At 42.5% G+C, this 22,155-nt stretch overlaps 2 protein-coding genes across 3 annotated transcripts; both read left to right on the plus strand.

Moving 5' to 3' along the window:
• The first annotated feature begins 1,508 nt into the window (after window positions 1-1,508).
• NONO (non-POU domain containing octamer binding) lies at window positions 1,509-15,505 on the plus strand. 2 transcript variants are annotated; one of them, XM_082609487.1, is made up of 12 exons: window positions 1,509-1,628; window positions 2,316-2,372; window positions 7,248-7,407; window positions 8,546-8,739; window positions 9,970-10,271; window positions 11,138-11,233; window positions 11,428-11,624; window positions 11,954-12,038; window positions 12,468-12,570; window positions 13,383-13,422; window positions 13,651-13,760; window positions 14,490-15,505. In XM_082609487.1, the coding sequence occupies exons 3-12, from the start codon at window positions 7,257-7,259 to the stop codon at window positions 14,622-14,624; spliced, it is 1,413 nt and encodes a 470-aa protein (XP_082465613.1). In that variant the 5' UTR covers window positions 1,509-1,628; window positions 2,316-2,372; window positions 7,248-7,256; the 3' UTR covers window positions 14,625-15,505. The 2 variants fall into 2 exon arrangements, with proteins under 2 accessions (XP_082465613.1, XP_082465612.1); XM_082609486.1 differs by lacking the exon at window positions 2,316-2,372 and having other exon boundaries at window positions 1,511-1,628.
• Window positions 15,506-16,042: 537 nt separating this feature from the next.
• On the plus strand, window positions 16,043-19,979 carry ITGB1BP2 (integrin subunit beta 1 binding protein 2). Its single transcript, XM_082610514.1, has 11 exons — window positions 16,043-16,203; window positions 16,455-16,504; window positions 16,594-16,650; window positions 16,728-16,873; window positions 17,979-18,073; window positions 18,180-18,238; window positions 18,381-18,451; window positions 18,571-18,670; window positions 18,942-19,055; window positions 19,304-19,366; window positions 19,728-19,979. Exons 1-11 carry the CDS (start codon window positions 16,140-16,142, stop codon window positions 19,953-19,955), a joined length of 1,047 nt encoding a protein of 348 aa, XP_082466640.1. The 5' UTR covers window positions 16,043-16,139; the 3' UTR covers window positions 19,956-19,979.
• The last annotated feature ends 2,176 nt before the right edge of the window (window positions 19,980-22,155 follow it).

Genomic DNA, 22,155 nt, shown 5'->3' on the forward strand with positions numbered 1-22,155 from the left:
ATAGCTAAAGTATTTTAAGTGAGAAAGTCATGGCTCAGAAAAGTATGTATAGCTTAATCCTACATGTATAAAAAGGTATGGTTTTCCCTTTCACCAGGACAGTACAAACATAGAAAATAGAAATGCAATAATGTCATAATTGTAATCACTGGGATGAATAGAAGGAGAGACTTTTCTCTTTTTACTCTTGGGTATTGTTTGATTTTTTTTTCTGTAAGCAAGAAAAAATGGCTTTTTCAGAATAGAGGAATTCTTTTTTCATAATAGAGGTGTTATTTATTCTCAAAAATAACAATTCCATTGGTCTAGATATGTCCAGTATGGTAGACACTAGCCATATGTGACTACTTAATTTTAGCTAATTAAAATGAAATGGAATTAACAATTCAGTTCCTCACTTGCACTCGTCATATTTCAAGCCCTCAATGGCCACATATGGCCAGTAGCTACTGTATTGAACAGAGCAGATATAGAACATTTCTGTCATTGCAGAAGGTTCTAGACAGGCTCTAGATCACTGTGTCCCCACATAAGGTGGCACCAGTCGGAACACCCTGAAACCTTGAGTGTGAATTAGTTAATTAGTGGGAATTAACTACAAACACCTATCACTTGAGTGTCGTAGCCCTTGATTAACCACAGGGCTAGTTAGGCGTTACTGAAAAATGAAGGTGATTACCTAATTGGCATCCTTTGGAATATAGGATCAGTCTGATCTGGAGGCCTACAATGTATCCATGGCAATGATGACACCTGTTGAGTCTCTCTGTAAATCATGGGAATAGTGATGTTTGGACTGCTGGGTTCCCTGGTTACCATGGAAATGAGGGTACTGGTTACAGTTCTTTGTAATCACACAGAGACTAAAGTATCGATCCCCCCTCCCCCATCCCTTTCTATAACCATAGCCATAGTGATGACTATTTCAGCTGGGCTTTAGGAGTAAACCTGGCAGCAGGCAAAGCAACTAGAAAATCAGATTAAGTAAGGAGTGTCAGAGTGCAAGCCCTAATGAGGAAGTGTGAAAAAAGAAACATGGCGCGGCATTTTTTCAGTAGGAAAAGTCTAGATATACTACACTGAATACAATGACATTGTTACTCTAGCTGCTTATACAGGCGCAGTGCAGGAATTCTCAGAGCACGCCTACGCGCACATTTTCTCCCCTTCTGTTTCACTCTCTTTCCACTTTCCTCTCTCTCCCTTTTTTCCCCTCTCCTTTCCCCCTCCCATCACTTGGTCTTTCGGTCTTTCAGTCAGTCCGTTGATGTCTCTCCTTCCAACCCTTTATCCCCCTCCCCCCTTCCTTTTCCGCCTCTAGCGGACGCAACTTGCGCATGCGCACTCGGTACAAAGCCTCGCTCTTTGTCCCCATCTGTCGTTCACACGAACTCAAGTCTTTCGCATTCGGTAGCCAATAAGATCGAAGAAATCGTGGAAAACCGATTCCGCCTCTGGAGATAAACGTTGATTGGCAGGTCAGATAACCAATAGAGAACGCCACTTTGTAGCCCTTGGGAGCCACCGAGCTCCGTCGTCTGGTTTCCGGCGGTCGCGCGCTCTTTTCTCGGGACGGTAGAGGCCGTGTAGCGTCGCCTTTACTCTGAGGAGAAAACTGTCGGTAGAGGGTGAGTTTGGGGACGACTTAGTTCTTGTTCGAGAGGGGAGTAGGATTTTTCGCGACAATGGTGAAGACAGAGGCGAGAGCGAGGCTGGGTTTGGAGGGAGTTGGGCCGTTCGTTCCGAGGCCTCTTGAGGCCTTGTCCCCGCCGCCACACGGCCTCCTCAGCCCACCCGCGGGGGCCCATCGCTCTCCCCTCGCCTCACCTTCGGCTTTAACCTGGTTCCCGTTTCCCTTCCCGCCTCTTTTCTTTGTGCGACACATCTTGGAATCTGAGCCCTGTCAGTAAGTTCCCCGGCCCTTGAGCCGACCTGGGCCTGAGGGTGTGGGGTCTATTATCCGAGAGCCCTGAAGTCGCGGCTGCAGGAGGAGGCGCTTTATCGGGTGCTCCTCCTCTCGACCTCTTGAGGCCATTAATTCCGGAGGAGAAAGCGCCCCCCCTCCCAGCGATGTTTTTTTGGCGAAACTCTTAGCTGGGAAGTTCATCTGCTAGTCCAAACCTCGCCGCTTTCCTAGGCAGGTTCCTGGAGGCTTTTTTTTTTTTTTTTTTTTTTGGTCTTGTTGCCTGGCTACTCGACCCATCTATGGCATCACTTTTTAAAATGAAAATGAATGTTATGGATTTTCTATCGGGTATTTTACATTTGGAAAAATTATTGTCGTAAGTTGATGCTTTTCTTTGTGTTCTTAACAGAGAAGTCGAGGTTAGAGAGGACTGGGAGGCACTTTGCTATCTTCAGTGGAAGTTGAGGTAGGTGTAGGGGGTAGAGTTGCCAGATGAAATACAGGACACCCCGTTAGATTTGAATTTCACGTAGGCAACAGATTATTTTTTAGTATACGTTGCATGGGACTTATACTAAAAATCATTCATTTTTTAACATCTGAAATTCAAATTTAACTGTAGTGTGTTTTTATTTGATACGTCTGGCAACTCTAATGGGAGAGTACTGGTTGCACTTACATTGCTTCTTTGTCTGACTTCCTTATTACTAAAGGTCTTAAGAGACTCTTAGGAAAGGACCTTACCATGCCAGTGCCTCCTACAGCTTTCAGACTGGTCCACATCCAGGCAGCCATCTCCGTCTGGTAGATTTTTACTAGATTTACCCCCGCAGTTTCCACTTAAAAAGTTGATCCTTTTCCTGAAAATTAAGGGGACATTTATTTAGATTTCAGCTATATGTGATGTAATGTTTGGTCCTGTACCTGAACAACATTTGTGCAGTTGTGTTGCAAATAGCACCAGTTTTTCTAACATAAATATGTGTTTTCTCTCAAGAAAGTCCATCAGGGTTAGACTTAAGGGCAGATAAGTAGACAGAAATCCTTACTGCTGACCTTTATGCTTTGTTCTTTTCTCAGAGGCCCAGTGGTTAGGGGGCAGTGAATTTATTACCAAGATACCTGCACATACTTTCAAATTATATTGGTGGTCATCATCAGAAGTACATTATAGGGACAACACTTACTGAGTACTTGCTACTTTGTGGGCACTGTTTTAGGTGATTTATGCAATATTTAGTGTTCACCGTTGAATGCCTGCTTGGGAAATAAAAAACTGAAGGGAAAGATTATAAAGATTGGCATTATGGAGACATTTATTCAACACAAAGGTAGGCAGTTTGGTTGTAAAAATAATTTTTGCTAGAATGCAGAAGAGCAGGGGAAGAATGTAACTGATGACATTTGTCTAACTGGAGCACCCACCATATGTAGAAATAGGGGTAGTGGTTGCCAGCAGGAACAAGTGACTGCTGTGTTACGTGACCTCATTTAGTCAAAATAACCAGCCCTGTGAGATAGATGTTACAGGTGAGGAAACTGAGGCTCAGAGGTTAAGTGACATTTTAGTAAGTTTTTTGGATTCTGAACTCTAAAATCAAGGTGAGCTTGATTACACAGTTTGTAGCATAGGGATGAGTATGAGCTTTAGAGTTCAACAGACCTGAGTTCTACTCCATGCTCCATCACATTTTTGTGTGACCTTGGATGTGCATCAGTTTTCTTATTCAGAAGAATGATAGTTATGAGCATTAAATGAGATAATACGGACTTAGCACAGTGCCTGACATATAGTGGTCAATAAATATCTGGTATTATCATCTTAACTACCAGGCTACACTTTCTAAAACCAAAAATAACCTCCCTTGAAGTAATTCTAAATGGTTTAGGACATCCCAGTGCTCAAGATCATTTCTACTAAGTTGTAAAATGGCCTTTTTTGAAATGGAGTGGTGAGGTGTGGTTAGGATGTAAATATAGAGTTTTTAATATTTCAGTTTTGAGTGGCTCTCTATAAGGATTTCTGTTAACATATACATTGTGGGTTCCTGAATGTGATGCAGGGTATTGAGGCTGGGGCCACTGACTCTTAAATTAAAGCCTGGAGGGAAAAAAAAGAGCCTCCTTGGATTCTAGCCAGAGGTAAGAAGAACTAGTTGGAGAAATGGCTGTGGATAATTCAAGTTTCTGCCGTAGGCCACTTTGGGGTCAGGGGAAGGGAGGTGTTTGATTCATGGGACTCAAATAGGAAAAGATCTGATTCTAATGCCCACTTACCTGTCCTCACCTGTAGCTGGGGTAGACTTTAAATTTTGTGTTTTAATTTCCTACTTTTATATCTTGTTTTTAAAAAACATTTTTTAAGGTATCCCATTTGCTGTGGAACTGGTACACTTACTCATGGTGTTTAAAGTTGTTACACTATGTGGCAAGAGTCACAAAGGCATTTAATTACTCTGTTTTTAAGAATTTATCCTAAGGAAATAAACAAAGCTATAAGCAAGAAGGTATTTATTTCAGCATTGTAATAGGAAAAAGCTGAAAACAGCCTAAATGTCTCATAGGGAGTAGTTTAGTAAATTAGTGTACATCCAATTGGACTTTATGTAGCCATTAACAAGTATAATTAAGTTGACACTATAGAAATGGGGAAAGGGTGAATATACAACAATGCATTTATGATTGCAGTTTTGAAATGACAGTGTATGTTTTGAAGGTAAATAAGCAAAAATGGAAATTGTGGGAGGAATATATAGTCATGGAGGTGCCCCAAGATTTAGCTGTGAGCATTGTTTATAATGGTGAAAAGTTAGAAACAGCCCAAGTGTCCCAACACAATAGGGACTTGGTTGACAGCTGAATACTTTGTCCGCTAACAGTAAATGTAGAAGATTTAGTGACATGCAATATACCATTTGGAATACATACAAATGTATAAATCAGTGACTGAAAGGGTATACCAAAATGTTAACAGTGACTTTTGTAGTGGTGGGTCTTTGGGGTTTTCTTTATTTTTGTTTTTATTTCTACGTTTTCTATGTTAAAGACGTATTTTGTACCTTATTAATGAGAAACAAAAGATTGATGAAATGATACAAATGAGAATTCAAGTCTTGGCTTAAATGTCAGGTTTCTAGTGAGGCTAACCTCACAGGTCTATTTAAAATTGCAATCTTCCCCCTTCCACTCCCTGTCCATTTTTCCCCCCTCCGCCCCCTTTTCTTTATTTTCCCCTACACTTAACCTCTTCTTAAGTACTGTGTAATTTAATTATGTATATTGTTTTCTCTCACTGGAAGGTTATCACTGCTGAAGGCAAGAATCTGCTTTTGTTCATTGAGGCATCCCAAGCACCTAGAATAGTGCCTAGCAAATAATAAGCATTCAATGAATATTTGTTGAATGAATTAGTTTAAAAATTAGTAAAAAAATTATCAACCTACAACCAGGACAGATTTCATTTTTGCCCACCTTCTCTTTCTTAACTACAGTCATGCATTTATAAAAACACTTCCCCTCTTAAAGCATCAAACATTTTTTCATGTTTACATGGTCTTTATAATTTTTATTGCTGTGTAACATTCCATTGTATAGATGTACCACAATTTATTAAAAACACTGCCCCTAATTTTGGGTACCTAAGTCATTTTTATCATTTTTGTTACCAGAAAGCCCATTACAGTGAGTATTTCGTGGATGTAGTTTTAAACTTTAAAATGATATTCTTAGGATAAATTACTGGAAGTAGAATTCCTGAGTTAAAAGAATAGGAACATCTTGATAGCTCTTGTTACCTATTGTCTTATGAAACAACTTTTGGATATGGAACTTAATTGCAGATAGTGGGAAGCAGCCGCATAGCACAGGGAGATCAGCTCTGTGCTTTGTGACCGCCTGGAGGGGTGGGATAGGGAGGGTGGGAGGGAGGGAGACGCAAGAGGGAAGGGACGGGGGGAACAGATGTATATGTATGACTGATTCACTTTGTTATAAAGCAGAAACTAATTAAAAAAAAACTTAATTGCACTGATGTTTTCAGTTTTGGTGGGATATGATATGTATTAGAAAGTTTTTATACACATAGAAGTATTCTTATATACCAATAATCCAAAATCAACAGTTATTAAGCCTTTGTCACATTTTTTTTGTCTGAGGAATATAATTTATTTTAAAGGAATCATGATGTTAATAATGGAGTATTCAGGGAAAAGGTCCTTTTCTGCATCTTTCCTTCAGTTAAATCTGACTGGAGGGTCCTGTGTTGAGGGGAAAAGATTGAGGATTGATTTTGCCCTTTAATTTACTGAAGAACTGCCTTTGGATGAGGAAGATGGTCCTCACTTTGTTAACCTGATCCATTAGGAAATTTCCATTTTAAAACCATTAACTTTTGTATTCAGTCTGGATTTTACCAGGAGTTTTCATTTAATGTTATGCTGGTTTTTTTTTGTTTTTTTTTTTTGGCCACACGGTGTGGCTTATGGGATCTCAGTTCTCCAACCAGGGGTTTAACTCAGGACACAGTAGTGAAAGCCCAGAATCCTAACCACTAGGCCACCAGGGAACTCCCTTATGTTGATTTTTAAATGACAGAATTCAAGATTTTATGATTGTATAATTTTGTATTTGCTGCTTTTATTGCTTTGGTAGTCGTTAATTTTTCCATTGTGATTAATAGCAGTATTTACCAAGTGTTTGCTATACGCCAGTACAGAACTAGTGTTTTCACATACTCATTAATCTTTATAGCTACTTTGAGAGGTAGGTATTTTTATTATTCCTTTTATAACAGCTTAAGAAACTGGTGCAGAAGTAATTTACTAAGTAGTACATGGCTAGTAAGTAAGTATTAGGACCATGCTTCAAATCTAAGTATATCTAGCTCCACAGCCCATACTTTGCCTGCTGTTCATTCCACAGTATCTACTGTAGGCTAGGACTGCAAGGTACCAGAGAAGAACAAGACTTATAATTAGTCCTTGTGATAACTAGAATCTGTTTCAGTCATTGTGTTTTAAAGTGTGCTTTAATATTATGATAAGGCCAATTTTTAGGGAGTAGATTCTTTGGGGAAAGTAGTTCCCTATTAATGCATATAGTTATTGAACTGTAAGTTTCCTCAAGTCATTCTAGTGCAAGCTGTTCTTATCTAGTACTTGTCTAGTTTCTATGTACAACATAACTGCTGGTGCTGGTGGTTTTTAGATTTTTGAATTGTAGTCCTTTGCCATACTTGTTAAAAATAATACCAAAGGTGATTAATGACATACAGGTCATCAGGAAGATGGCTGATTGTGTTCTTAGCACTGAATGTATTTGACCTTCTACCGTTTCTTTTTAGGGTGCAAAAATGCAGAGCAATAAAACTTTTAACTTGGAGAAACAAAACCACACTCCGAGGAAACATCATCAGCATCACCATCAGCAGCACCACCAGCAGCAACAGCAGCAGCCACCACCTCCACCAATACCTGCAAATGGGCAGCAAGCCAGCAGCCAAAGTGAGTACATGCTAAGTAATGGGGTAGAAATAGGTCCCTTCTTGGGAATAGTTTCTTGATTTTTAGATTAGATTCTTGGGATTATAAAGTAATGGGCCTTTGTAGCACACCTTTGTTGTTCTTTTCTCTATTTATCTCTTAATACTTAGGATAGAAAAAGGCTGATTCTCTGAAATAAGGAGCAGACATGTAGGATAGCAGTTGAGTACAGGTTGCTTTGCTGCATTGGCACATTCTGTTGCTAAACAGATGGCTGCATATTTTACCTCAGAGCTTGGTTCTTAGAGGTAATCATCAGATGACTAGTACATAGAGAAGATATAGAAAAGGTCTTTAAGACTTAATGGAGAAGAAGTCTGGTATTAAGTATTATACTTTTATCTTAGGGCCTGTGCCACCACATTTGTAAAAAAAATATTTATTTATCTATTTGGTTGCACCGGGTCTTAGTTGCGGCAGGCAGGCTTCCCAGTTGTGGCATGCGAACTCCCAGCCTCGGCATGCATGTGGGATCTAGTTCCCTGACCAGGGATCAAACCCGAGCCCCCTGCATTGGGAGCCCGGAGTCCTATACACTGCGCCACCAGGGAAGTCCCTGTGCCACCCCATTTTTAATCAGAGTAAAAGGTCTTTAAAGGTATGTTTCCATCCATTCAGCAAATTTTGAGCACCTGTTGTGTGCCTCTAAGACTACAACCAACCTCAACCCTCTTTATTTCCAGAGATTCCTACAAAGAATACTCTTCCCTAACTCATTCTTTTCATTCCATTACCCCAAGCCTGAAAGAATGGGAACTGTTAAGGTTATGAAGATTAGTGAGGGATTGGGAAATGGAACAATTATGTTTTAAATGTAAAAATCTGATCCCTTCTGACCTAGGGCTCCTTGACTTGCTTTATTTTCTCTTTCTGTCTCTGAGTTAGTCCAGGGTGGCTCCTGGCCCATAGTAGAGTTGTTGAGAAGTCTCCCCAGATCTCTGCCTACTGCTTTCACATTCTAAGGTGCAATTTACTGATAAGTGGTTAGTGGATAGATTCCATTATTGGGAAATGGTGTTTGACTTCTCTACAGCAATTATATTGCCCATCTAGCAGCAGTTGTAACTCTTTGAGAATGTGACTGTGTGTCTTCTCTCAGATGAAGGCTTGACTATTGACCTGAAGAATTTTAGGAAACCAGGAGAGAAGACCTTCACCCAGCGTAGCCGGCTCTTTGTGGGCAATCTTCCTCCTGACATCACTGAGGAGGAAATGAGGAAACTATTTGAGAAATATGGGAAGGCAGGCGAAGTCTTCATTCATAAGGACAAGGGCTTTGGCTTTATCCGCTTGGTGAGCAACTGTGGGCTTTTAGAGCGTGTGCTCTAAAAGGTGGGGAAGCTGGGGAATGATGGATATGGAAAGTTAGGCAGTAGAAATAATCCTCAGATGACATTAAAAGCTTATAGTTACAGATGGCGGAACAGGACAAAAATGCAGATTTTATTTTAATTTTTCCTCATAGGTTTTTGTTTTGTTTCAAGGACAACACAGGTTTATTTGCCTAGGACTCTGGGGCTAAAGTATGCCCTTTGGAACTTCTTTTGTTTTAATTTGGAAATTTCAAACATATAGAAGTGGAGAGAATAGTATAATGAACCTGCACTTACTTGTTACCCAGCTTCAGTAACTATCAACTCATAGTTAATTTTGTTTTATCTCTACCCTTCTATTTACTGCCCCCCACAAATATTTTAATAAATTAGATTTTTTTTCCAAAAAAAAAGGTTTTTATTTTAGTAATGATCAAGGTTTATATAATTTATTTCCAAAGCCCTTACACGTTATCTCACTTAAGATTCGTCAAAACCTTGAGGGAACAGTTTTATTTGTATGTATTTTTTAAAAAAAATTTAAGTGTAGATCTTTTTTTAAAAAAATCTGACTTGATTTAGGAAATGTGTTTAAGTGCATGGGGGAAACGTTTCTGGGCATTATCTATCTCCATAAATGAGGGACATAATGTGCTAGCAAGATCACTGGGTGTTACGGTCAGAACTAGTCTTCATTCCAGATCTACCACTAACTATATAGGCAAGTCGTTTTTTCTAGGGCTCAGCTTCCTCTTCAGTAATGTGGAGGGTCCCATCAAGGTCTGTGGTTCTAAAGAGGCCTCTTGTAGGGCATAGTGATTCTGGTTAAACTTGTATATAGCTAGCAAAAATTAAAATAATTCTGGCTGCTGTACTGTAAGGGTAGGCTTTATGATGGTCATTCTTGTCCAGATGATCTGTTAACACTTCAGAGAATAGCCTATGATACCAGTGACCATGTAAGTGGTATTAACTCTAGAATTTCCAGTTGATATATTGCAAGGCCATCAGAGCAATTAGGCTAACCAAAGAGTTATCTGAAACACCTGACTCCATTCTTCCAGTTCTATCCATGTTTCTTTGTATGCTTGTTGCCAAGGGGTTTTTTTGGGTTTTTTGGAGACATTGAGCTATTCTTCTTGAGCCTCTTGATGGCTGTGTAGGTGATCTTTGTCCAACTGAGTTATTCTGACTTTCCTCTGCTTCCTAGGAAACAAGAACCCTAGCAGAGATTGCCAAAGTGGAACTGGACAACATGCCGCTCCGTGGAAAGCAGCTGCGTGTGCGCTTTGCCTGCCATAGTGCATCCCTTACAGTCCGAAACCTTCCTCAGTATGTGTCCAATGAACTGCTGGAGGAAGCCTTTTCTGTGTTCGGCCAGGTGGAGAGGGCTGTAGTCATTGTGGATGATCGAGGAAGGCCCTCAGGAAAAGGCATTGTTGAATTCTCAGGGAAGCCAGCTGCTCGGAAAGCTCTGGACAGATGCAGTGAAGGCTCCTTCCTGCTAACCACGTGAGTGAGGGGTCATTTTCAGAAACATACCTTAAATGCTACTTCCTTCTGTGGCCTGGGGAGTTAGCCTCTAAGAACCATGTTCCTGTGTTCATTTAAAGACTTTTGATATAATTCAGCTCTAGTAGAGTTTTCAGTGTACTCTTAAATTAATGGAAATGGTATGAGGATTAAAAAATAAACCTTTGCAGTCTTTCAGTAGGTTGTCATTTAATCAGTGTTAAGTCTCCCCTTATGGTGAAGTTTTAGAACTCTAAAAAGTTGTTTTGTGCATGTAACATCTCTCTTAGTATTTACCCCAAGTCGTTACCTTGAGTTCTGTAGATACCATATATAAAGGCTGCACTTGGAACGTCCCTGGTGGCCCAGTGGTTAGGAATCTGCCTGGCAATGCAGGGGACATGGGTTCGATCCCTGGTCCGGGAAGATCCCACGTGCCGCGGAGCAACTAAGCCCATGCGCCACAATACTGAGCCCACACACCCCAACGACTAAAGCCTGCGTGCCTAGAGCTGGTGCTCTGCAACAAGAGAAGCCACCATGATGAGAAGCCCCCACACCGCAATTAGAGAAAGCCTATGCACAGCAACAAAGACCCAATGCAGCCAAAAAATAAATAAAATAAATAAATAAATAAATAAAGGCTGCACTTAAGTCCTCCACCTACTTAAAGACTGTATTCAGAGATCTGAAACCTGACTCTATCCTGTCAACCCCAGATTCCACATAATGCCATTAAAAGGGCGTGGTTACTTAGGACTGCGTATAAAAACCCCTTCAGAAGTATGTTTAATTGTCCAGTCCTGACCCCTAACTAGTTCCCTGTGCCGGTATAATTTGATTAACACTGAGCATCTCTCTCCCAGATTTCCTCGACCTGTGACTGTGGAGCCCATGGACCAGTTAGATGATGAAGAGGGACTCCCAGAGAAGCTGGTTATAAAGAACCAGCAGTTTCACAAGTATGTGGTCCTGACAGATTCCCTGTTAGGTATTGCCTGTTCTTAAGGAAGCTTGTAAAGAGATGTGTAAAAGAGGCACATCTTTGCTGTATGTGTTCACTGGCAGCCATTGTCTTGGCCCTCGGGAGGAATGTAGTGTTTCATTGGGAAAATCTTGGACAAAAGTTTTAGTAACCTAGGAACCTTGTGTATAGGGAGCGAGAGCAGCCACCCAGATTTGCACAGCCTGGCTCCTTTGAGTATGAGTATGCCATGCGCTGGAAGGCACTTATTGAGATGGAGAAGCAGCAACAGGACCAAGTGGACCGAAACATTAAGGAAGCTCGTGAGAAGCTGGAGATGGAGATGGAGGCTGCTCGCCATGAGCACCAGGTCATGCTAATGAGGCAGGGTGAGTATCGGCCTGTAAGTCTTAAAACTAGAAGAAGGACAGAGTAACTTTTTCCAGGAGTTTCTTTGTATCAATCAGTAGAGAAAGGCCTAAACTTCAACTTTTATTCTCTGAAATATTTTGTTGATCTTGGTAGGCAAATGAGCTTGGAGATGTGGCAGAGGATACTGGATTCTGTGGAGAAGGAAATAATAGGTTTGACTTCATTTTTGGAATCTGGATACCTCGGATGGCCACTCAGGGATTAAATATCCCCTTTGCTTTCTGGATCTATCTTTATGGAAAATTACTGGGCCTATGTACTCTCAATCAGTCTGTTGTTTTCATAGATTTGATGAGGCGTCAAGAAGAACTTAGGAGGATGGAAGAGCTGCACAACCAAGAAGTGCAAAAACGAAAGCAGCTGGAGCTCAGGTAGCTCTTTTCTCCAACCCTTTTTATCTGACAACTTTAAAATGTAATGTCTCTCTCCTGTTTCCTACCACCATGCTACCTCATGCATTTGTAAATATGTTGGCAAATATTTCCTGGCTGCTTCTCAAGTTCTCCCTTTAGATTGGAGATGTTTCAGGTACCCACGGTTCTAGGAATTCCTGGGACTGCGCTAAAGAGGAAAGCAGCTGAGTGCTGGTCTTATGAGACTGGCTCCTTTGGGAAAGAACTTTTTTCCCTGAAGGACACATCTGGGTTGTTTTAGGGCTGGGCACATTTAACAGTGAGTTTCCTGGAGAGCTATGATAGTTTTCAGTAGGCTCTTGATCTCCTTGGCTGAGTCCCCTATTAAGATAATCTGTTCGAGTTTTGGAATGCCTCTGCTTAAATATCTTGGTGACTTCTCTGTAGGCAGGAAGAGGAGCGCAGGCGCCGTGAGGAAGAGATGCGGCGGCAACAAGAAGAAATGATGCGACGACAGCAGGAAGGATTCAAGGGAACATTCCCTGATGCGGTATTATCTCCCATGTGCCCATGATATGAAAAACTCATCATGAATTGTCCATTAGGACTATTAAAACACACTAGGGGGCCTCCCTGGTGGCGCAGTGGTTGAGAGTCCGCCTGCCGATGCAGGGGATACGGGTTCGTGCCCCGGTCTGGGAGGATCCCATATGCCGCGGAGCGGCTGGGCCCGTGAGCCATGGCCGCTGGGCCTGCGCATCCGGAGCCTGTGCTCCGCAACGGGGGAGGCCACAACAGTGAGAGGCCCGCATACCGCAAAAAACAACAACAACAACAACAAAAACACACTAGGCTATGACCAATTTTTCCATTCTATGACACTCCCTATAGAAAGAAGCATTCATAGGAAGGAAAGGTAAGGTTTGAAGAGGAGCTCTTCTTGCCTCACAGGCAATTTAGGATGAAAAGCTGGGGGGCCAGTGTATGCTGTTTAAACTCAGTGACTGCAGGATCAGATAGACCCCCAGTCCTGTAGCAGCCTTGACTGGTCTTCTGATGTCCTTGGCAGTTGTACAGGTTGGAGCCCTAGAAGAAATCAGCTATGTCTTTCCTTTTCTTTCATCTTTCCTCCTGTTCCTAATAGGAAACTCTGACTTGTGTCCTAGTAGCTCTAATCTTGAATTCATTGTACAGCTGTAATGAGTTCAAGGAGCTGTTGGTGATGTTCTTCCTCAGCTTGGTCTCAGTGCACTTAGGATGTGTTTTCACTGTCTACTTCCCTTAGTATGTGGGCCTCAGTGGATTGTGGTAGAATGAATGCAGTGCTATCGTGGACTGTCTTGAGTGTTTTTTGTTTTTCAGAGAGAGCAGGAGATACGGATGGGCCAGATGGCTATGGGAGGTAAGGACTTAAGGGGTTAATGGCTCTGATTTCCTTTTTTGTCTTGTCTCTGGTAAACTAGGTAGCTTCTCCTACCTAGTCCAAATTTAAGAGGCTTGACATTTCTGGGAGCATCATTTTGGTGAGAGGGTAACATGTCTTAGGCCAGAGATCTTGAATTATTTCCTTTGGCATAGAAAAAGACTGACAGTCTCTGTCTCCTATACTGATCACACTGCTCTGCTTTAGGTGCTATGGGCATAAACAACAGAGGTGCTATGCCCCCTGCTCCTGTGCCAGCTGGTACCCCAGCTCCTCCAGGACCTGCCACTATGATGCCAGATGGAACCTTGGGATTGGTAATAAACTGCAGGGCCTTATAGTAACTCTAAATGGTAATAGGAGGAGGAAGGACTTTGCCTTCGTGGTCCCTGGGTCTGCCACAATTTTGCTACAGATAACAGTTTTTAGGATCACTGTTATCCATAAAATATTACCTCAAGATCTTTGTTTGGAGTCTTGTGCAAGCCCAGTCTCAAACTATATTTTACCCAGGAGTTAAGCAGATAACTGTCTGACTGGGTAGTCTTGATTGACTGTTTAGTTGCTACCCTGGGTGAACAGGTTCTTCTTTGGAGGGAAGGCAACAAAGGCTAGGCATTATCACATAAAATAGACGTGAGTCCAAAAGCTTTATGGCTCATACAGTCCTGAGGTGGTTTTAGTTCTACTGTCAAAATGTTTAAATTAGATAGGCTTAAGGTTGCTGAGGAGTGATGGCCTGCCCTCGTCCATGTACCTGGTTCAGGAAAAAGGACTTGGCTAGCACTTAACCAGCCTAGGAGTATGTAATATTGCTTAGCATGTAGAAATACGGATAAAAAGTTACAGGTAGGATGGTAGGGTAGGACTGTATTTCAGGCTACTTTCCTTTTAGGGATAGCCACTAGAGTTCTAAACAGGCTTGGTCAACCCTACCATCAGGAGCCTTGAATAGTTGGGTGGAAATGGCCTCCGGGGAGGGACTACAGATGGATGGGAAGCTAGGGCATAGGTTCTCTTATAACATTGCTCTCTTTCTCTTTAAGACCCCACCAACAACTGAACGCTTTGGCCAAGCTGCTACAATGGAAGGAATTGGGGCAATTGGTGGAACCCCTCCTGCATTCAACCGTGCAGCTCCTGGAGCTGAATTTGCTCCAAACAAACGTCGCCGATACTAATAAAATTGCAGTGTCTAGTTTCCCAAAACCCTTAAAAGAAGGACCCTTTTTGGACTAGCCGAATTCTACCCTGGAAAAGTGTTAGGGATTCCTCCCAATAGTTAGGTCTTCCCTGCCTGTAGTACTCTAGGGAGTATGCTGGAGGCAGAGGGTAAGGGAGGGGTGATATTTAACAAATCAGTTCTGTGTGGTATATCCTTTAACTAACCAGTTCTGTGTGGTGCATTCCTAAAGTTTCATGTGATTGTTGAGAGCCTGAGGGGCGGGGAGCCATGAGAAAATGGATCCAGTTAGGGCCATTAATCTTAATCATTCCACTCTTTGTCCACCCTGTTCTATTTGCTTTCTTGTCCTTACACCCCCATCCCAGAGACACTGCCACATATACCACAAAAACCAAACATCCCCCAATGACCTTGGCCCCATTGCTCCATTCGCTCCCAGGTGGGAATTCAGGCAGATGTCCACAGAGGTCACAGACAACATACATACGGTTCTGTTATATCCCATATATTACCCCTTTGTGTCCTAAGGAAGACATTTTCTCTTAGAGATTTTCATTTAGTATATCTTTAGAAAAACTCTTGTGTTAAACTTGCCTCCATCTTTTTCTTGGGTAAGGACAACTCAGAAATGGCCCTTTTGTGTCTATGATATTGCTGTTCACAGCTTTTCTTGATAGGCCTAGTACAATCTTGAGAATAGGGTTGCTGTATGCTGAAGGTCAGACAGTAGCTCTTAGCTTTGCCTATCTTAGGTAGTTATGCTGTGCATTTTTTATTGGTGTACCATGATTGATTTGTCCCTGATACCTTTGGAGTTTTTCTGAGAAATGAAGTAATGCAATGTCAACTTATTAAAATACATTTTAAGCCTTTTAATTTTCTGTGCTGTTTTTGAAGGGGCAGGGAGGGAGGGGAGTTCTGTCTCAGATGAGCACAAGGCTATAAGAATAATCCTTTATGACCTTTTGCTTAAAGTATTAATCATCCATCTAGGCAAACATGGGGAGGTTGGATGCATGCTGTGACTGAAGTGGTTGACAAAGATTGGGGGCTATTGGTGGTACACAGAAGTAATGAGGATGGGAGGAAAGCTGCTCTGAAAGGGAGAAAATGGGCTGGAGGAATTGGGGTACCTTCACCAAGCTGGGAGGGGGCTCAAAATTGGTATTCATTTCTGAGCAGCTGCTGGTATGTCAGAGGCTTGGAATTAGCATGGTAAATCTAAAACTGTCTCAGCAGTGGTTAGCTGACCTCACCCAAGTTCCAAGCCCTACTCTGCTTGATCCTTTTTTCTTGAGCCTCAGAGCTAAAATGTTCCTGAGCTCTTTCCTATTGGCTGGGAAGACCAATTGAAGTTCCCTTGCCCATGTTAGGAGGTGTACGCCTCCTGAACTAAAGATAGAAACAGCTGGCCCTTCCAGGCAGCTAAAAGCCTCCAGACTAAGAGGTGTTCCCCACTCGGCAGCCAGACTCCTTGAAACACCCTTTCAGTAATTCTACCAACGCCTCCATGTCTCGTCTCTGCTATAACAAAGGCTGTGGGCAGCACTTTGACCCCCAAACCAACCTTCCTGGTGAGTAATCCTGACCTTGCCAGGAGCTCTGTGAGTGCTGGGGGAGTTGTCAGCTGTGGGCAGTCTGTTAAAGGAAGAAAGAAAAGAAAAATTTAGTGTACCTGCCATAGTTCTGAGTGATTTTCAGTCTTCACTGATTTTTTTTTATATCATACGGAAAGACTGTAAGCATATAAACCTGGAAAAAAGGTAAGAAGTGATGTTTTGGTATAGTATCTTTCCTTCCTTGATCCTTCTGCCGGTATCCACAGATTCCTGTTGCCATCACCCTGGGGTCCCAATCTTCCATGATGCACTTAAGGTGAGGAATAGGCAAGGGGGGATAGCAAGAGCATTTCGCAAAAGAAATATAGCCAGGAATCTAAGCTGAGCTGGATCTCTTGTTATCAGGGTTGGTCCTGCTGCCGGAAGCGAACTGTAGATTTCTCTGAGTTCTTAAACATCAAGGTAAATTCTTTACTTCCTGGGATTCTGCCCCTAATAGAAGGATTCTATCCCTAATCCTCTCTCCTTATCTGTACTAGGGCTGTACTGTGGGACCACACTGTGCTGAGAAGCTCCCTGAGACCCCTCAACCTGAGGGCCCTGCCACAAGCAGTTCACTTCAGGAGCAAAAACCTCCGAATATGATTCCAAAGTCAGCAGAGACTTTGCGCCGGGAGAGGCCCAAGTAAAGAGGAGGAGGTCCCTGGGTTTTTCCTACATTAACGGAGCTTACTAGGAGTGATTAATGGGTCACTGAGGTTTGGGGACTAGTGACTAGAGATGTGAGGAGACCCAAGGATCAGGACTTGGTGTAACTTTGGTGCCTTAGGGGAAATTTGTGTCCAGAAATAATGTCCTTTGTGCTAAAGTGGTACGGAGTGATGGGAGAGGTATTCTGTGGGGCTTTTTTGTTGTTTTTTTGGGTTTTTTTTTTTTTTTTGGCTGCTCTGTCTGGCATGTGGGATCTTAGTTCCCTGACCAGGGATTGAACCCGTGCCCCTGCAGTGGAAGCACAGTTAACCACTGGACCTCCAGGGAAGTCCTGGGATAGGTATTTTGAATCAATAGAGTAGATAGCCTCTCATGAATATATACTTAGTTATAATACAAGGGGGATTGTTGAGAATGACTTTTTTTTTCTTTTTGGAAAAGAGCTTTAAAATAAGTTTTGCATCGGGCTTCCCTGGTGGCGCAGTGGTTGAGAGTCCACCTGCCGATGCAGGGGACACGGGTTCGTGCCCCAGTCCGGGAAGATCCCACATGCCGCGGAGCGGCTGGGCCCGTGAGCCATGGCCGCTGAGCCTGCGCGTCCGGAGCCTGTGCTCCGCAACGGGAGAGGCCACAACAGTGAGAGGCCCGCGTACCGCAAAAAAAAAAAAAATAATAAGTTTTGCATCAAGAAAAGGATGTAGTAGTATTGGCAGCCAGGAGACTGCAGAGAAGAATAAGTTAATTTTGTGGAAATAGTATGAGCAACAGAAGAAAGTCATATTGGGTCTACAACTAATTAGATGAAGAAGAAGAGGGAATGATGCAGTTCTGCAGAGAAATATGGTTGGATTTAGAGCAACTGAATAGATGGGCAAGAGGAGCCCTGGGGAATTCCCCAGGGCTCAAGGATTTGGCATGTCCACAGAGAAGAAAATTGGCAATGGGATTGCTACCCATCTTCTCTAACCCTGCTCCCCTTTCACCAGACTTCTTCGATTCCATTACCACTGTTGGGAAGGTTGGCGCTGTTGATCACGTTTAGTGGGTCAGGACTAAATCACCCTACCCATACTCCCTAGGTCAGAGTTGCCTCCAAAGCTGCTTCCGCTAAATATATCCCAAGCCCTGGGAATGGCACTGGAACAGAAGGAATTAGACCAAGAACCTGGAGCAGGTAAGTGGGTCTTTAGTAGGACAGGCTTCACAGGCAGGAATTTAGTGAAAGTGGCAGTTGGGTGGGGGAAATGAATAGGGTTCCTGACTCTGTTTCCTTTGCCCAGGACTTGACAGTAGTCTGATCCAGACTGGTGCCAGCTGCCAGAACCCAGGATGTGATGCTGTGAGTGAGAGTTTGTGGAGGACTCAAGCATGTGGTTGAGAGATGCCACGCCTGAGGGATGACTGGGTATAGATACGAGGCTGCATAGGGTACATTTTTAAATGACCCAATTATTTTCCTGATTCTCCTTTATCTGTCTTAGGTTTACCAAGGCCCGGAGAGTGATGCTACTCCATGTACCTACCACCCAGGAGCACCTCGATTCCATGAGGGGTGATGGAGGGGACTGGGTGGGCTGTGAGACAGGTTTCTCCCAATGTTGACCTTAAGATGGAAGTGGGGGCTTGTGGGGAGGGGAAAGGAGAGTCAGTTGAATTCTGTTCCTACCTCAGGATGAAATCTTGGAGTTGTTGTGGTATCCAGACCCTGGATTTTGGGGCATTCCTGGCACAGCCAGGGTGCAGAGTTGGTAGACATGACTGGGGGAAGCAGGTAAGTCCCGACTTTCCTGAACTCTTGATTAGAACCCAATTCCAAAATAATTTCTTCTCCCTATACCTCATGGCCAAGCTCTGTATCTTCTCCCTTTTGCATGGACCAAATAAGATTCTGCTCCTTATCCTTTACCAGCCCAGTGGTTTTGCAGTATGAGGTAGTGTTGATCTTTCCTGACACTCTCTGTCTCTTCTCCACATATACCATGAGAACGCCCCTTGGGTTAAGAGTTCATCCTTACCACCCACTTTTCACGTCTTCTTTTTAGCTGCCAGCGTCTTGCCGTCATGATTGGCACCAGACAGATTCCTTAGTAGTGGTGACTGTATATGGCCAGATTCCACTTCCTGCATTCAACTGGGTGAAGGCCAGTCAAACTGAGGTGAGGAACGTCTGATGCTGGATGGGAAGCCAATGAATTGGGTGATATTATAATCTTACAGGCAGAGTCATCGTAGGCAGTAAACATGTAGGCTCCATAGTCCTCTGAGAGGAAGGTAGACCTGTTAGGTCAGGGTTATCTGGCTGACCCGTGGATGTAGGGATTACACCACTGGCCGGCTTCTCTGTCGTAATGACTTGTTCTGACCTTCTGGGATTGTTACTACCCCTGTAATTCTTTTCTCTCAGCTTCATGTCCACATTGTCTTTGATGGTAACCGTGTGTTCCAAGCACAGATGAAGCTCTGGGGGGTAAGTGAAGATAAGGGGGCACAGGAGGGGGAGGCAGATGGGGTAAAAAGAAGGGCCAGACTGGAATGAATAGAGGGTGTCTTGAGGGAAGGAGTTGTAGTGGGAAAGTGGAGGTTTTCTCTTCATTTGCTTTGATATTCTCTCTCTCTCTCCCTCTTCCTCCCTCTTTTTCTCCCTCTCCCCCCAACTCCCCTTTCTTTCCTCTTTCTCTCTCTCCCTTACTTATTCCTTCCCTATATTTTTCCCCACCTTGCATTTTTTATTTTTCTCCCTGTCATTCATCACCATCCTTCCCTGACCCCAATCCCTTTGATTTCCTCATTTTCTCTTCTGTGTTCCACTATCTTTCCCTCCTCCTCAGGTCATAAACGTGGAGCAGAGCTCTGTCTCCTTGATGCCATCTCGGGTTGAAATCTCCCTGGTCAAGGCTGACCCAGGATCCTGGGCCCAGCTGGAGCACCCCGATGCACTGGCTGAGAAGGCTAAGGCAAGGGTTGGGTTAGAGATGGATGAGGAAGAATCTGAGGATTCAGATGATGACCTGAGCTGGACAGAGGAGGAGGAAGAGGAGGAAGTGATGGGGGAATAGTGACACCAGACAGTCAAGTGTCTAGGTAGGACCTCAGTGACTCCCTTAGGATCTCAGAGACCAGGATATGGTTGGCCATGTGGTGTCAATGAGCAGCAGGAGGCAGAAGGAGGGGAGAACAAAAGTGTCCCAACCATTCTGTTTTTTTCCCTTAAATAAATCTTGTATTCTGCAGTTTCACATAGTGTCGTTCTCTCACCTCACTATCTAAGATTGTATTCATTCCCTCCAACTTCCGTGTGTGTGCAACACACGTGTGTGAAAAAAGCACATGTAATCAATTCTTCACAACCACCAAGTATTTACTGAGTACTTACTATGTGCCCAGTTATATGTTAGGTGGTTTAGAGGTATCTGAGAAACAGAAGACTCATTCATTCCTCTCAGGAAAATTGTAGTCAGGCTGACAAGTCAAGGCTCTACATGAGATAATAATAAATATTATCAGGTAGTTTAACTGAGTGCTAAATTGTGCAGTACAGTTTTGAAAAGCTGTAGGAGTTGAGAGAATGGAGTGATTAATGTGGACTGTAGTAGAAGGGGAAAGCTCCATGGAAGAAGTACATTTTTTACAGCTTTAATTAGGTACAATACACATCCCATACAATTTGCCCGTTCAAAGTGTAAAATTCCGGGGTTTTTTTTTTAGTGTGCTCAGAGTTATACAACCACGATCAATTTTACAATGTTTTCATCACTCCAAAAATAAACTCTGTACCCATTAGCAGTCATTCCCAGGGTCCCCCCAAACTCATAGCCCTAGGCAACCACTTATCTACTTTCTGCCTCTGTGGATTTACCTATGCTGGATATTTCATATGAATGGAATCATACAATATGTGGTTGTTTGTGACAGGCTTCTTTCACTTAGGATAATGTTTTCAAGGTTCATCCATGTTATAACATGTATCAGTACTGCATTCCTTTTAATGGCCAAATAATATTTCACTGTGTGGATATACCACTTGTGTTTATCACTTCATCAGTTGAGGTATATTTGGGTTGTTCCCACCTTTTGGCTATTATGAATAACGCTCCTGTAATAATGCTCCCGTGCACTCATGTTCAAGTTTTTATGTGGACATATGTTTTCATTTCTCTTGGATATATACCAAGTGTAATTGGAATGTAATTTCTGGGTCAAATGGTAACTTTTAACCTTTTGAGGAACTGACAGACTGTTTTCCAAAGAGGCTGCACCATTTTACATTCCCACCAGCAGTGTATGAGGGTTCCAATTTCTCCACATCCTCAATAACACTCTTGTTACTTGTCTTTTTTTATTATGACCATCCTAGTGGGTGTGAAGTGGAATCTCATTGTGGTTTTACTTTGACTTTCCCTGATGGCTAATGATGCTGAGCATCTTTACATGTACTTATTGGCCATTTTTGTATCTTATTTGGAGAAATGTCTACACAAATCTTTTGCCCATTTGTTACTAGGGTTGCTTGTCTTTTTATTGAGTTGTATTTTAAAAATATATTCTGGAGACAAGTCTCTTGTCAGATATATGATTTATAAATATTTTCTCCCATTCTCTGTGTTGTCTTTACACTTCCTTGATGGTGTCCTTTGATACACAAAAGTTTTTAATTTTTATGAAGTCTAATTTATCCATTTTTCCTTTGGTTGCTTGTGCTTTTGATGTCATATCCTAGAAACCATTGCCTAATCCAAGGTCATGAAAATTTACTCCTATGTTTTCTGAGAGTTTTATAGTTTTAGCTCTTACATTGAGGTCTTTGATCCATCGAGTTAGTTTTTGTATGTGGTACGAGGTAGGGGTCCAACTTTACATTTTTGCATATGGATATCCAGTTGTCCCAGCACCATTTGTGGAAGAGACTATTCTGTCCCCATTGAATTGTCCTAGCACCCTAGTTGAAAACCAATTAACCATAAATGTGAGGATTAAGAAATATATTTTGAATGGAAATTTGAAGAATGAGAAATTTGGATAGATATGGAAGAGTAGGGAGAGCCAGGCTTGGGTAGGAAGTTGTTCTATTTTACTTTTTGTGTTTTATTATAAATTCCAAAGCAATACATATTGTCACTGTAAGAGACTCAATGCAGAAGCATATGGAGTAAGAATCCTCTTCAGATTCTCTCCAAGCTTAGTCCTTTTGCTGTTTGGAACCACTGCTAACATATCAAAGGGTATTGGTTCCCAGACCAGGGATTGAACCCATACCCC

This window comes from Mesoplodon mirus, assembly GCF_964341445.2.
Source record: "Mesoplodon mirus genome assembly, chromosome: X".
Taxonomy (NCBI): Eukaryota; Metazoa; Chordata; class Mammalia; order Artiodactyla; family Ziphiidae; genus Mesoplodon; species Mesoplodon mirus.

Bases quoted from the DNA above. Each gene is read 5' to 3' on its own strand.
- ITGB1BP2 (XM_082610514.1), top strand. From the start codon at position 16,140: ATGTCTCGTCTCTGCTATAACAAAGGCTGTGGGCAGCACTTTGACCCC. The intron at 18,239-18,380 runs GTGAGTGAGAGT...TATCTGTCTTAG, and splicing joins AGAACCCAGGATGTGATGCT to GTTTACCAAGGCCCGGAGAG. The intron at 18,671-18,941 runs GTAAGTCCCGAC...TCTTCTTTTTAG, and splicing joins GACATGACTGGGGGAAGCAG to CTGCCAGCGTCTTGCCGTCA.
- NONO (XM_082609487.1), top strand. From the start codon at position 7,257: ATGCAGAGCAATAAAACTTTTAACTTGGAGAAACAAAACCACACTCCG. The intron at 11,625-11,953 runs GTGAGTATCGGC...TTGTTTTCATAG, and splicing joins GGTCATGCTAATGAGGCAGG to ATTTGATGAGGCGTCAAGAA. The intron at 12,039-12,467 runs GTAGCTCTTTTC...ACTTCTCTGTAG, and splicing joins CGAAAGCAGCTGGAGCTCAG to GCAGGAAGAGGAGCGCAGGC.